Source organism: Nerophis ophidion, linkage group LG17 (assembly GCF_033978795.1).
Source record: "Nerophis ophidion isolate RoL-2023_Sa linkage group LG17, RoL_Noph_v1.0, whole genome shotgun sequence".
NCBI classification, from domain to species: Eukaryota; Metazoa; Chordata; class Actinopteri; order Syngnathiformes; family Syngnathidae; genus Nerophis; species Nerophis ophidion.
The window spans coordinates 50100795-50117141 of NC_084627.1; the positions used below are offsets into that span (position 1 = coordinate 50100795).

A 16347-nucleotide genomic window follows, 5' to 3' on the forward strand; every position below is an offset into this window, starting at 1 on the left:
CATTATGTTTAAATCTGACATATAAATACATTAAAATCCTCATCTCTTTTTTTTGAGGATTTACTTTACAGAAAAGTTTTCATTAAATGTTTGCACCTTCCAACAACAATATTTAGTCAAATATTTCTTCACTAGATTTTTATTGTAGACATGATCTAAGAATATGTATTCTAGACATGATCTGAGAATATGTATTTAAGTTTAAGTAATATAATACTGTAGTGAAGAAAGTAATTTTTTTTTGCTTCAATATCTTTCGTAGCCATGATTGAATGCGAGGAGCCCAACAACCGTCTGGATAAGTTCACCGGGGTCATGCAATGGAAGACTGACCGCTATCCCTTGGATCTGGACAACATACTGCTCCGTGGTTGCAAGATCAGAAATACGGAAGTATGCCACGGACTGGTCATCTTTGCAGGTCTGAACATCATTTAAATATACCAACTAACAGTAATTCCAATTGCATGTTACATTTAGTATTTATTAAACAACATTTTAAATTATAATTATACATGAAATATTAAATTGCAAATAAAATTAATACATTTTAGTTCATTACAATTGTCCTATTTCTATTTTTGTGCAGTAGATCGCACCTAAATAAAAGCTGCACTGATCTAATTTTATTTTGTACATATATTGGTTGCACAAGTCAATAAACTGCAGATACACACATTGAAACATGAAATATTTACACGGGCGCTTGAGTTCATTCACAAATTTAAGAAAAGACAGTGCCTGCAACATCACACAGGAGCCTACCAGAGAGGTCATTAAGCCTAGTCTTCGTCCTTCTCCTTTTCTTCGTGATGTATTTTCATTCCATGCGGCGGTAGTTTTCTTTTTCGATGGCCGGGTTTATCGCCTTTGGCTGATTTTTGTGCTATTTTCATATTCATGCTAATTTAAGCATTATTAATACATACTTAAATGAATTTAATTTAGTCATGATTAATTGATGTTGGTCCAAAGACACCCTGGGATTAATCTGATTAAAAAAGTTAACTGTTTGGCAGCATTGTATTCTGTTTAAAGGCCTACTGAAATGAGATGTTCTTATTTAAACGGGGATAGCAGCTCCATTCTATGTGTCATACTTCATCATTTCCCAATATTGCCATATTTTTGCTGAAAGGATTTAGTAGAGAACATCCACGATAAAGTTTGTAACTTTTGGCCGCTAATAAAAAAGCCTTGCCTGTACCGGAAGTAGCAGACGATGTGCGCGTGATGTCACGGGTTGTGGAGCTCCTCACATCTCAACATTGTTTACAATCATGGCAACCAGCAGCTAGAACGATTCGGACCGAGAAAGCGACAATTTCCCCATTAGTTTGAGCGAGGATGAAAGATTTGTGGATGCGGAAAGTGAGAGTGAAGGACTAGGGGGAAAAAAAAGACTATACAGTGGGAGCGATTCAGATGTTATTAGACAAATTTACAAGGATAATTCTGGAAAATTCCTTACCTGCTTATTGTATTACTAGTGTTTTAGTGAGATTATATGGTCGTACCTGTCGGCCCCGCCCCTTTCTTCAGCACCAGTCAACAGGTGGTGGCGATGCCCATCTCTGCCCTTCGCAAGGGACCTTCTTCGAAACACGATCTTTCGAAATGATCGCTGCATAATACACTGTACTTTGTGTGTGTGGTCAAATCCAACCGTGTTCGCTTGACCGCTCTGTTCCATAGTAAAGCTTGACTGTCATCTTTCGGGAATGTAAACAATGAAACACCGGCTGTGTTTGTGTTGCTAAAGGCGGCCGCAATACACCGCTTCCCACCTACAGCTTTCTTCTTTGACGTCTCCATTATTCATTGAACAAATTGCACAAGATTCAGCAACACAGATGTCCAGAATACTGTGGAATTATGCGATGAAAACGGACGACTTATAGCTGTGAACGGTGCTGGGACAAAATGTCCTCTACAATGCGTGACGTCACACGCATGCGTCATCATACCGCGACGTTTTAGCATGATACTTCCGCGCGAAATTTAAAATTTCAATTTAGTAAACTAAAGCGGCCGTATTGGCATGTGTTGCAATGTTAATATTTCATCATTGATATATAAACTATCAGACTGCGTGGTCGCTAGTAGTGGCTTTCAGTAGGCCTTTGATAATAATATTATATATGAATGATGATTTTACAAATATGATTAGGTATTTAATTGTTTTATACAGAAGAGTAAAAAAATTTACATTTCCTAATATCAATTGTTTCTGAAGGTGCTGACACAAAGATCATGAGAAATGGAGGAAAGACACGATTCAAGAGGACCAAAATTGACGAGCTGATGAACTATATGGTCTACACCGTGAGTCTAAATATTAAGGTTTTGTTTTTTCTTAGCTATTACTTGTCAGCGGTTGTAAATAAAGAACGTGTTACAACTTGTTACATAGACATAGTGTGTTGTCCAGATATTGGCGTAATTGATTAACAATTCTCAGTATTGAAATTGATTTGATAATTAAATATGACTTATGATATATTTAGTTCACAGCTAATAAAACCATTTAGTTGACAGCATATATCAATAATTATATTTATCTTCTGTTCCTGCAGATCTTTGTCCTCCTCCTCCTGGTGTCAGCAGGACTTGCCATCGGTCACAGCTTCTGGTTTGAGGAAATCGGCGCCAACGCCTGGTATTTATATGACGGAAGAGAAGATAGTACCTCCTACAGGGGGTTCCTCAGCTTCTGGGGTTACATCATTGTTCTGAACACCATGGTGCCTATTTCACTCTACGTCAGGTCAGTCACACACAACACCGCCATTAATACTTCATGACCCTTTCAACCCTCAAAACAGTTTTGTGGAAACTGGTTTGGTACTTTTTGTGTACCCACAATGCAAAAACTGTGACAATCAAACAGGAGACATTCCACTAATTTTACTTGTAACTCTCAAATTATACGTTTTTTTCAACTTTGTGTGATAATACACTTATTGAACTACCATATTTTCCGGAATATAAGGCGCACCTTCAATGAATGGCCTATTTTAAAACTGTGTTCATATATAAGGCGCATAGAATAGATGCTACAGTAGAGGCTGGGGTTACGTTATGCATCCTTTAGATCAGGGGTCGGGAACCTTTTTGGCTGAGAGAGACATACAAGCCAAATATTTTAAAAAGTATTTCCGTGAGAGCCATATAATACTTTTTTAAAGACTGAATACAACTAAATGCATGCATTTTTATGTAAGACCAATATTTTTAGAGTATAAATAAGTCTATTATTCCTTTTAATAACATTATTATTCTGAAGCGAACCAACAATAAATAAAATACTTCTTACCATTAATGCGACTTCTTGAACAGGAGCGGTAGAAACCAAATGGATGGATTAAAATGCATGAGAATGTTTTATATTTTGAACGTTATTTATTACCAGCGGAATTATTCATTACTTATCGTGTTAAGCAATGTCAGCTAATATTTATCTGAGAGCCAGATGCAGTCATCAAAAGAGCCACATCTGGTTCTAGAGCCATAGGTTCCCTACCCCTGCTTCAGATGGAGCTGCGTTAAAGGGAATGTCAACAAAACAGTCAGGTCAGTCAAACTTTATTAATAGATTACAAACCAGCCTTCTGACAACTCCGAATAAACAGTTGTTTTATTATTTTCCCCGATTCAATAAACAGGTAAAAAACAGTCTGATACTGTAACGATAAAACAAAGGTTACTGCAATCACATTATAGTAACAGTGGAAATAGTGCAAAGCAATAATATATCGATAACTCAACGTTGCTCAAAGGATAATGTCACACAACACACAAAATAAACATGTAAAGCTCACTTTATGAAGTTATTCCTCATCCACCAATCCCTCAAATTCTTCTTCTTCAGTGTTGGAATTAAAGGGGAACATTATCAGCAGACCTATGTAAGCGTCAATATATACCTTGATGGTGCAGAAAAAAGACCATATATTTTTTAAACCGATTTTCCGAACTCTAAATGGGTGAATTTTGGCGAATTAGACGCCTATCTGTTTATCGCTCTGGAGGGGATGACGTCAGAATGTGACGTCGCCGAGGTAACACACCCGCCATTTTCATTTTCAACCCATTGTAAACATTGGGTCTCAGCTCTGTTATTTTCCGTTTTTTCGACTAATTTTTGGAACCTTGGAGACATCATGCCTCGTCGATGTGTTGTCGGAGGGTGTAACAACACTAACAGGGAGGGATTCAAGTTGCACCACTGGCCCCAAGATGCCAAAGTGTCTGCCGCCAGACCCCCGTTAAATGTACCAAAGTGTCTCCACATTTTACCGGCGATGACAGACATGGCACAGAGATGTATGGATAACCTGCAGATGCATTTGCAATGATAAATTCAACGAAATCACAAAGGTGAGTTTTGTTGATGTTGACTTATTTGCTAATCAGACATATTTGGTCGCGGCGTGACTGCCAGTTAATCGATGCTAACATGCTACGCTAATCGATGCTAACATGCTATTTACCGGCGGTGCTAAGGCAGACATGGCACAGAGATGTATGGATAACCTGCAGATGCATTTGTAACGATAGTCACAGTAATCACAAAGGTGAGTTTTGTTGATGTTGACTGCCAGTTAATCGATGCTAACATGCTATGCTAATCGATGCTAACATGCTATTTACCGGCGGTGCTAAAGCAGACATGGCACAGAGATGTATGGATAACCTGCAGATGCATTTGCAACTATATTACGTTTCCTTCCACCCACATTTAATGCGAAACAAACACTTACCAATCGACGGATTTAAGTTGCTCCAGTTTCACAAGATGTGAAAGTCCTGATCGTTTGGTCTGCACATTTTACCGGCGATGCTAACGCAGCTATTCGGCCATGTTATGGCTATGAATAGCGTCAATAGCTATTCACTCAATAGCTTCAGTTTCTTCTTCAATATTTTCATACTCCAACCATCTGTTTCAATACATGCGTAATCTGTTGAATGGCTTAAGTCGCTGAAATCCGAGTTTGAATCCGAGCTAATGTCGCTATATCTTGCTGTGGTATTCGCCGTTGTTTGTTTACATTGGCAGCACTGTGTGACGTCACAGGGAAATGGACAGTGTCTTCGCAGAGAGCAAAAAAAAGGCACTTTAAAGCTTTATTTAGAGATATTCCGGAAAAAAACTTCAAAAAATACAACAAGCCACTGGGAACTGATTTTTATTGTTTTTAACCCTTTTGAAATTGTGATAATGTTCCCCTTTAAAATGTGTTTTGGCCCATTTCATCTTAAGAAGAAGATGACTCATTTGAGTAACAGGACTGAAAGGTTTTTAGAATTGAATATGCATGTTGACACGAAGCAAATTACACTGATTTTACAAAAAAATTGTATACAAACGATCAGAACTGCCTTACTCAGTCATTTCTATCCCTCAACAATTCTCCTCATTCTCCGCTTACGTCTGTCCTTGACCGTCCTGCCAGCCAATCAACACACAGAACACATGTAAACAAAGAGGAACATTAGCAGAGAAAGCTGCTTGTAACAATGATGCCTTCATGGCCGTGGGAAAAACAAACGTCCGTTAAAGTAAATAATAAACCACTAAATGTTGAACATAACATAACACTGTACCCAGTTCGTTACAATATAAATAAAATATTTAAAAAATATATTAAAACCACGGAAAACACTCCAAAATATCTTATTAAGCAATGACAAGAAAATGAAAGGAGATATAATTCAAGGTAATTATTTTTAAAAGTTTGCAAGTGCTTCCGGGTACAGGACAGTTTTATTTAACTTTTTAATTTTTATTAAAATGTTTATTGAAATTTTAGGTGTGATGAATTTGATTTGTTTCATTATTTCAAGTACAGGGTTTTATTGTAGTATGTCCAAACACAGTGTTACTGTTCAAACTATGTGTAATTATACAGTGGTCAAAAAAATTAAATATAAGTTAAAGTTAAAGTGACAATGATTGTCACGCACAAAATTATTCTCTACATTTGACCCACCAACCTCAATTACCCCCTGGGAGGTGAGGGGAGCAGTGAGCAGCAGCGGTGGCAGCGCCCGGGAATCATTTTTGGTGATTTAATCTCCAATTCCAACCCTTGATGCTGCGTGCCAAGCAGGGAGGTAATACTTGTTAAAAAAAACAACAACTATGCCTTGTTTTAATCAAAAGTTAGGCCTACTACACTACTTTTTTTTAAATTAGACATCATGGTGGTTCTTGGAGAGCCCTGTGTTTTCTAAAAAAAGTTCTAGAATCAATGTTTTAGGATAACGGACACGACTAAAATGTGAATTATTACGATGTCTTTTTTTAACAAAAAACTGAAAGTACAGTTGGGATGAGGAGTATCACAATTATGTAAAAAATATATCTATAAAGGATTTAAATAATTTCATTTCTTGGTAAAGTCTACTTTTATTCAGGGTAGTTGAAATGTAATTGTTTATTAAATATGCAATCAGATGAATGTGTGGTGCTTTTTGCTTAAAACAATGTATTCAGTTATTTAATTGTGCTTTTTTACATTTTATTTCCTGAAGATGCAAATAGTACCGATTCAGTGAAATGTCCAATAAATAAAACTGTGTTCATGCAAATGTCTCCAGAGCAGAAGTAACCATGCACATGCAAAATATTGTAGTTATTTTTGTTTGCTGTGTGTTCAGCGTGGAGGTGATTCGTCTCGGCCAGAGTAAGTTCATCAACTGGGACCTGCAGATGTATTATGCAGACAAAGACACACCAGCAAAGGTACACATGCAGTGCAGTTAGCCTCCAACTATTCTACCTTCTTGGCTGTAACTTCACATTCCCTGAGGTCAATTTCATCCAATTTAGTTACCAAAGGTGTGGAATGGCTGTGTTTGTTTTTGGAAGGTGTGCGAAGATGACGATACTTTCTGATCCAATTCTCGACAGGCTCGAACCACCACCTTGAACGAGCAGCTTGGACAGATCGAGTACATCTTCTCAGACAAGACGGGGACGCTGACACAAAACATCATGCAGTTCAAAAAATGCACCATTTCTGGACACAGTTATGGTACTTATTAACTCTATCCTATTACGTCGGTCTTACAAAAACTAAAACCAGTGAAGTTGGCTTGTTGTGTAAATCGCGACTCAAAACAGAATCCAATTATTTGGCTAATCCTTTTGAACCTAATTGACAATCGAATAGACTGCAATGATAAGATACTTAACGTTCGTACTGGAAAACCATATGTTTTGCAAATATTAGCTCATGTTTAGGGCACGTCCAACCGGTAGGAGGCCACGGGGAAGACCCAGGACACGTTGGGAAGACTATGTCTCCCGGCTGGCCTGGGAACGCCTCGGGATCCCCCGGGAAGAGCTAGACGAAGTGGCTGGGGAAAGGGAAGTCTGGGTTTCCCTGCTTAGGCTGCTGCCCCCGCGACCCGACCTCGGATAAGCGGAAGAAGATGGATGGATGGATGTGCCAGCTTTCAAAAAAAAGCTGGGACAAGTGTCAAAAAAGACTGAGAAAGTTGATGAATGCTCATCAAACACTTATTTGGAACATCCCACAAGTGAACAGGCTAATTGGGAACAGGTGGGTGCCATGATTGGGTATAAACTATGCATTTATTTATATATATGTATTTATTATATATACATATTAATACATTATTGATATATATTTATTTAATCATATATGCACCTTATTGCTTCTTTAACCTGCACTACCATGAGCTTATGTAACAAAATTTCGTTCTTATCTGTGCTGAAAAATTCAAATTTGAATGACAATAAAAAGGAAGTCCAAGTCTAAAAGCAGCTTCCATGAAATGCATTCACAAACGAGTATGGGGGGAGGGTCACCACTTTGTGAACAAATGTGTGAGCAAATTGTCGAACAGTTTAAGAAGAAGGTTTCTCTATGAGCTATTGTAAGGAATCCAGGGATTTCACCATCTACGGTCCGTAATGTCATCAAGGGGTTCAGAGAGTCTAGAGAAATCGCTGCACGTAACGTTGAATGCCGGTGACCGTCGATCCCTCAGGCGGTACCGCACCAAAAAGCGACATTGTTTAAAGGATATCACCACATGGGCTCAGGAACACTTCAGGAAACCACTGTCAGTAACTACAGTTAGTAAGTGTAAATTAAAACTACTATGCAAAGCGAAAGCCATTTATCAACAACACCCAGAAACGAAGCTGGCTTCACTGGGTCCGAGCTCATCTAAAATGGACTGATAGAATAGATAGAATAGATTGTACTTTATTGATCCCTGGGGAAATTCAGCAAAGTGTTCTGTGCTCTGATGAGTCCACATTTCAAATTTGTTTTTGGAAACTGTGGACGTTGTGTCATCCAGAACAAAGAGGAAAAGAACTATCTGGATTGTTATAGGCGCAAAGTTCAAAAGCCAGCATCTGTGCTGCTATGAGGGTGTATTAGTGCATAAGGCACATCTGTGATGGCACCAAAAGGTACACATGTTTTGGAACAACATATGTTGCTATCCAAGCAACGTTATCATGGACGCCCCTGCTTATTTCAGCATACAATGCCAAGCCACGTGTTACAACATCGTGGCTTCATGGTAAAAGAGTGTGGGTACTAGACTGGCCTGTCTGTCGTCCAGATCTGTCTCCCATTGAAAATGTGTGGTGCATCATGAAGATTAAAATACGAATTTACAGATTACACGACTTGACAACTTCACTGGTTTTGTACAATTATATTCCATTTTGTCCAGTTACAGGTTGACTTCCAAGTTGTTCTTAAAAATGTCTTAAACACAATGTTTTTATAATTGAAAAATAATGTGAAGTAAATTAGTTTCTTCAACATTCAAACTGTCACTATCATGAAGACTTTATTAAAACCACTGGCAATGATTTTCTGTATAATTTCAACATATTTTTTAATGTCATATGAGTATAAATAGACGTTAACAATTGAATAATAAAACAAAAACAGAGTGTGCCGAGATCTGAAGGATACAGGGGACATTTTAATACATTTTGTCTATCAAGGATGCTAAAACATATTTTAAGCTATCTGAACCAACTTTGTAACCAACAAATCAAATGAGTGTAAAATCTAATCTCATTAATAATGAATTTATTTTATTTTAAGGCTATGCCGAGGGCAGGTAAATCCTTTGCCACTCCTGACTTAAAAGAAGACAGATTCTTATTGGTGAGGGAACGGGTTTGAAATGAAAGTCTTTTAGGTTCTGCTGAGATCAAAACGCTTGTAATGTTTCATGAATTGTTGGTTTATAGAACACTGAGCAGTCAGATTGTTCTTATGTTCATCTTCTGGCTATCATCACTAGGGTTAGGTACCTTTTCAGCAATTTTCAGTACTTGGTCATGTGGTTTTTCATTTTAATGCACCTGGCGGAGGTCTGTCCTCTTTTTTGGTTGTTATATCTTGTTTTTTTTCCACTTCTGAGTCATTTGTAGTATACATTGCTTTAATTCGGGAAGTAGTCTTTGCCATTAAGATGAGTGTTATGTGATGGATTTGTAAATTTGTTGAAGGCTCCAAAGTGTTTGTTCTGCAAGTATTATATTTATTACACAACAGTTATTTGGTTGTAACATGCGTCTTAGTAATATTCTGTATTACCAAAGTTGGAGGTGTTGAATTTGTCATGTAAAATTGCTAATAAGAAATTGTTTGAATCAATGTGCTCCTCACGATTCGACTATATTTTGATTCTTGGGATGACAAGTCAACTCGCCATCAGTTCTCGATTTAACACGATTCTTGATTTAAACCGATTCTCGCAATTATTTGGCAAATAATCGTAGTAAAACCTTTTCAAAACATGTTATAGGCTGCAAAACCTTTTGACTGCTGACATATGATGTAAACACACAGCAAGTCAACCTGGAGATGGCTTAAAAATGTCTTTAAAAAAAAAAAAATTCTTAAAAAAATATTGATTAACACAAATTATGAATCGATTTAGAATAAAGAAGAATTTACATTTTTTTTAGGACCCCTACTAATCAATAGCGTGTACTGCATTTGGCATATCCAACATAAATTAGCCATGAGCTTTCACTTTTTTAAAAGTGGGCCTTTTAGACGCTTTCTATCAGGCTTTGCTTTGTTATGGAAAATTGCAACATTATTTCGAGGGAGTCTATTTTAGTGAATCGGTCACACTTTGCCTCTCCAATCCCTGGTACCTTTTGTAGTGGTTCCAATATCGGGGACCTGTACCAGACAACTTTACTGTACCAATGAGCTTTGGTCAATCCAGCAGACAACCGCAGAGACCGATATGTTGGGTTACTGTGAAATGCTAACATACCTGGAAATTGATGATAACGTGGTTTGATCTCCAAGTTATATTGTATTACTTCTAAGGCTTAGAACATTTTGGTTGAACTCCAAATTGTTTGGATATTTCAATGTATGATGAGGATCTTTTCTCTCCACAGGCAATCCAACCACTGCTGAGGGAGTGAATCTGGACCGAGGAAGGGTAAAATAAAGTCTTTCCTCCAGTATATATCCTTATGATGCCACAATCAGTTGAAACTGGAGTTGCCATTTGTCTTCTCCTAAAAGCCAGTGGACTGGAGCTGGAACGCGGATGCTGACAAAAAATTCCAGTTCATGGACAACTCCCTAGTTGCCTGCTTGCGATCCAAAAAGGATAAAGATGCATTGGAATTCTTCAAACTCCTCTCCCTCTGCCACACTGTCATGGTGGAGAGCAGTGAGAGTACCGGTAATTAGATTTCAATGAAAAACTCTAGAAACACATTTTTTTTCTCCATATTTTTATTATTAAAAGTGCTGTTTGCAGATGGCTCTTTTTACCCCAAAAAATTAAGACCACCATGAATGGCTAGCATATGTTACCACTTACCAATACTGGTTTAAGAGAATATATTTGTCAAAGGTCTATACCAGGGGTGTCAAACTTGTCAGAGTTGGTTTGTGACGAACCCCAAGTTGCATAGAAGGAGGGAGGCATTTTGCAGGAAAACATGATTTCATTAAAATATTACAACAAGAACAAACTAAGGGAGCTAGCATGGGAGCTAGAAAATAAAAGGAGCATAACATGGAAGCTAGCAAAAACAAAAAGGGTCTAGCGTGGAAGCTAGTGGGTAGCGAGCAGGGAAACAGAAGTCGTAATGTGTAGTTCAAAACAAACTGGAAGCAGGGAACGAAGAACAGTTAGCTACAAACATCTACTATTTTCATACAAAAGGCGCATTAAAGGGGTCATATTATGATTTTTTTTTCTCAATTTAAAACACTATCTAGTGGTCTACATCAGTGGTCCCCAACCACCGGGCCGTGGCCCGATTGGTACCGGGCCGCAGAAGAATTTTTTATTCATTTTTATTTAAAAAAAATAAATAAAAACATTTTTTAATTTTTTTTATTTTTTAAATCAACATAAAAAACACAATAGACACTTACAATTAGTGCACAAACCACAACAAACCAATAATAAAAAAACACTATTGACTTTCTTTAAATATGCACAGAAGACAATAATCTTCACAGAACTACAGTATTTCCTTGAATTGCCGCCATGGCGCCAATTAATTTAAAACCTCTTCTCACTCCAGCGTTTACCAAAGGCATGCGGTAAAGACAAGCATGCGCTAATTATTTTAAAACCTCTTCTCACTCCGGCGCTTACCAAAGGCATGCGGTAAATTTAGGCCTTCACTTAAAAATTTGAGTGTGATGTAAGGATACCATCATGAAAAGCACATTTGATAAAAAAAACGTTATTATGGTCTTACCTTTACTTATAAATGAAGTCCATGCGCAGCTCCCTCTGATCAAAAGCATCGATAAAAGCATCGATAACTTGTTTATAGAAGTCTTCCTTATCTTTCTTCAGTTTTAAAAGTCTCTCTGTCTCGATGGAGATCTTCCTTTATTACCTCCTGCTTCGATTGAAAGTCCAGTTTAGAAAACTGTTTTATTTTAGATATGTAATCCTCCATGTTAAAAGTGCAAGCGAGAGGAAAAAATAAAGGATCGCTGCTCACTCTTGCTGCTTGTTGTCACTTCTTCTGCAGCCGAGTAGTCGCAAGAAGGATCACTAGCGCCCTCTACCACCAGGAGGCGGGAGTCATTTAATGACTCATATTTGACACACGCAGCTACGGTATATTAATAAAACATAGCTGCTTACTGTTCTTTTTAGCATATTCAATAGCTTGGACCTTAAACCCTACTGAATAGCTCTTAATCTTCTTCCCTTTATGCGATTTCAAATCATTGAAATCAGCCTCCTCCATTTTGAAAATGATGACAGGTGAAGTGTCACTCGTGACGTGACGAGTTTGACCCTGCGGAAATTCTAGGCATATGCTAATTATTTTGCGAAAAGAGTTTGACCTTGCGGAAATTGTAGACATACGCTAATAAAAATTATATTTTGCGAAACGAGTTTGACCCGGCGTTAATCCTGAGTCGGCTGTAATGCTAAGCATGCGCTAATTATTTTGCGAAACGGGTTTTACCCGGCAATAATTCTAGGCAGGTGCATACTATATACCCGGCGGCAATTCAAGGAAATATGGTATATCAATGTGCAGCGTCTCATGCTGCCTTTTAAGTGGGGTTACCAATTTTTATTTTACTGCTGTTTGTTTTACATTAGGTCAAGGGGGAGGAGTCAAGTTGGTATACTTTCTCGCCCCGGTTTAAACTATTTGCTTGCCTAACAGAATTGTTCTTGCGACATCCAGTGGACACATTTAGAACAGCAGTTTCTTTCATTTAAAAATGCAGCCCAATTTTACGCTTGGAAAACTCATCTCGCTGGCCGGATCGAACCTGTTCCAAAGCCGTATTTGTCACAATTAGAGGTTAAAAAGTTTAAAAAAAAATAAATACAGTCCGGCCCCTTAACAAAATGATTGACGTTCATAGCTGTCAATCACAGCTGTCTGGTGTGAACAGGTACATTGACAAAAAATGTTGAAAAAAAAAAAAGGATTTGAAACAGTGACCAATCTCCAACACTTTTCTAAACAAAGTTTTAAAAAATATTTATCTGTGCATGCGTGTATCTGTGGGGCAGGGCCTACATTGTTGGACCAGGAAGAGGACGGGTTAGAATCCTTGCAGCCTGTGCAAGCACCTTTAAAATGAAATGAGTTATTTATTGGATGTATCTGTGTGTCAGGGGAGTTGGTGTACCAAGCAGCGTCTCCAGATGAGGGCGCCCTGGTGACGGCAGCGAGGAACTTTGGCTTCGTGTTCCTTTCCCGGACCCAGGACACCATCACCATCAGGGAGATGGGAGAAGAGAAAACCTACGAGATGTTGGCGCTGCTGGACTTCAACTCCGACCGCAAGCGCATGTCCATCATCTGTATGAGTACTCGCACAAACGCACACTACTCACTGAAGGTTGGGGATACATTGTGACGTCATGAGAACAACACCACACCTAATAATTGACCAAGAGAACCTCATCATTTAAAAGATGTTTTTAGAGCAGACCTAGGCAACTTAAGGCCCGTTAAGCTTTTCTCAATCTGGCCCGTCGGACATTCACAAAAGATTTTTTAAAGTTTTTTAAGTCTGGAACCATACAAAGTATTTCAACGGGAGCGGAAGATGAATGCCACAAAAGAAGGTAGAGGAAAAAGAAGAAGCTTAAGACTACGGTGTCTACACGGATTACAATGGCGGACGAGCGCACAAAATTTCAGGATTTATGCAGATCCCAAATACACAGCAGCATGTACCGGAAGGTAAGAAAAGTTGGTTTTGCATAATACTGCGAAAAAAAGGCTAGGTAATATGTCTGCTGATAGGTGCCATTTTTTTGTCTTTACACACGCGTCATATAATACTCGTATGTTTAATGCGCCGAATATCCATTAAGCGGTGCGGCTTCATAGCTTACCGAAGTCGTACTACAAACATTTTGGCAGATTTTTGAGCGCCGTGTGTAATGTTTTATATTCTCAATGGAACATTTAAAGATTTTTACCGGCGTCATATTGCAGTCTACATGTATCTCTTATGCACTGGTCACACTTATCATTACACCATGTACCAAATAAAATTGCTTCGGAGTCAGCTATCACCTAATGCATAACCATACATTAGGTTATAAGGCGCACTGTTGATTTTTGAGAAATTGAAAGGATTTTAAGTGCGCCTTATGGTAATCGTGAAGGTAGAAGACTAGCCCGGTCCTAAACTTTCTGGAAATAGTTAAGAGAATGTCAAATGAAGTGCATTTTAGCTTCTTCCCAAATATCCCTCGTGAGTAGTGAGTAGTCTACGTACATTTTGCAGTATTTACTGCAACCGTAAGCATTTAAAATCTGATTAAATGTTTTTTTTTCTCTTTCAGTGAAATTCCCAGATGGTCGTATTCGTCTCTACTGTAAAGGAGCTGACACAGTCATTTATGAGCGTCTTTCGCCTAATTCCAAACACAAGGAGTCCACACAAACTGCTCTGGATGTGAGCTCCCTTGGCTTTTCTCTCATTTATCCCAGTAACATGTTGCCTTTTGTCCTCTGTTTGGAATGCAGAGAGGTTTTGTTGATAATGTGGGTGTCGTCCCTGCAGAAATTTGCCAGAGAGACCTTGCGTACACTATGTTTGTGCTACAAGGACATCAGCGCTGCAGAGTATGAATCCTGGACCAGGAAACACATGGAGGCTCAGATGACGATGTCCAACAGAGACGACGCCCTGGATCACGTGTATGAGCTGATTGAGACCAACCTGTTGGTGAGTGGAAAGTTGTCAAGCTTTTGTTTGAAAAGCAAATCTATTGTATTTTAAACACATGCTGACACTTGATTTCTTCACTTCATTGGTATTTGTCCCTTTGTAGTTAGGTGTTACCCCTTACATTCATTTATTTGTGGCGGTCCACTTAGACTTAGACAAACTATTGATCCAAAGCAGGGGTCGGGAACCTTTTTAGCTGAGAGAGCCAAAAAGCCAAATATTTTAAAATATATTTCCGTAAGAGCCATATAATATTTTTTTTTAACACTGAACACAACTAAACGCGTGCATTTTTAAGTAAGACCAACATTTCTAGAGTATAATAGGTCTCTTATTCTTTGTAATAACATTGTTATTCTGAAGCTAACTGTGGAGGGGGCGTGGCCTGCGGGCCTGCAGCGACAGGTGCGTAGATGGTCCACCTGGGCCTTGTTATCTAATCACCTGTCGTTCTGTTATAAGCAGCAGCCAGGAGGAGAGACGGGGTTGGGGCTGGAAATACTATTGCTGGAAAACAGCTGAGAGACTTATTGAAAAATAAAACAATATTGTAACCCTGAAACAGGCTCTCATGTCGGTGCTTGGGGGTCTGAAGAACCCCCAGGAGGGCAAGCCCCACACTAACCAATAATAAATAAATAACTTCTTACCATTAACGCAACTTCTTGAACAGGTGCGGTAGCAAACGGATGGATGGATTAAAAATGCATGAGAATGTTTTATATTTTGAACATTATTTTTAACACTGTGATGACAAGTGGAATTATTCATTACTTATCGTGTTAAGCAATGTCAGCTCAGATTTATCAGAGAGCCAGATGCAGTCATCAAAAGAGCCACATCTGGCTCTAGAGCCATAGGTTCCCTACCCCTGATCCAAAGGATAGTGCTTAGGTAATAGACAGATATCATCTATTGCTGTATGGCGAGTGATTAAACAGCTGGATGGAGTGTGGAATGAGGAAGTTCTTCATACTCCATACAGGAGCCTGTGAAAGTATGAACTCCGCTGTCCTCAATTGTCTGCTGGACTGGGTGGGCAGGATTGTCCATGATGGCGAGTAGTGTGTCCAGTGTCCTCCGGTCCCTCACTGACACAAACGCCTCCAACTGCATGCCATAGTTTGACCAGCTTTCCGGATCAGTTTGTCAATCGGGTTTAAGTCCCTTTTGCTGGTGCAAAGAAACATAAACAAATGTGCCTTTTTGTCCAGTTGATTGGAGCAACAGCAATTGAGGACAAACTGCAGGAAGGAGTACCGGAGACCATTGCCAAACTGGCCAAGGCCAACATCAAGATCTGGGTCTTGACCGGAGATAAGAAAGGTAGCAAAAACTTCAATAAAGAGCTATGTACAAACAATGGTTTGTTTTTAGTGGGGGGTTAGTACAGATTCCATTTGGAAATTAATCATCAGGGAGACAATTCCGCGGGTTTTTTTCATTAATTTTCTTTTTTTTCCAGAAACTGCCGAAAACATTGGATTCTCATGCTCCCTTCTGACGGAAGACATGCACATCCACTTTGGAGAGCACGTCAAGTAAGTTGGATTGAAATCATCTCCCGGGATTTCTAAATGTTGTTAATAGTCCCTCCAGAAACATTTGCAAAACT

General features: G+C 38.7%; 1 protein-coding gene across 2 annotated transcripts in view; it reads left to right on the forward strand.

Moving 5' to 3' along the window:
- The window catches only part of atp8b1 (ATPase phospholipid transporting 8B1), a 70356-nt gene that overhangs the window by 37256 nt on the left and 16753 nt on the right, over window positions 1-16347 (forward strand). For both annotated transcript variants that reach the window (XM_061877131.1, XM_061877132.1), the window contains exons 10-21: window positions 263-421; window positions 2237-2325; window positions 2577-2767; window positions 6667-6751; window positions 6920-7043; window positions 10433-10476; window positions 10563-10725; window positions 13159-13347; window positions 14344-14456; window positions 14565-14729; window positions 15947-16058; window positions 16198-16273. In XM_061877131.1, the coding sequence (XP_061733115.1) occupies window positions 263-421; window positions 2237-2325; window positions 2577-2767; window positions 6667-6751; window positions 6920-7043; window positions 10433-10476; window positions 10563-10725; window positions 13159-13347; window positions 14344-14456; window positions 14565-14729; window positions 15947-16058; window positions 16198-16273 (1510 nt within the window). The remainder of the gene's footprint in view (window positions 1-262; window positions 422-2236; window positions 2326-2576; window positions 2768-6666; window positions 6752-6919; window positions 7044-10432; window positions 10477-10562; window positions 10726-13158; window positions 13348-14343; window positions 14457-14564; window positions 14730-15946; window positions 16059-16197; window positions 16274-16347) is intronic.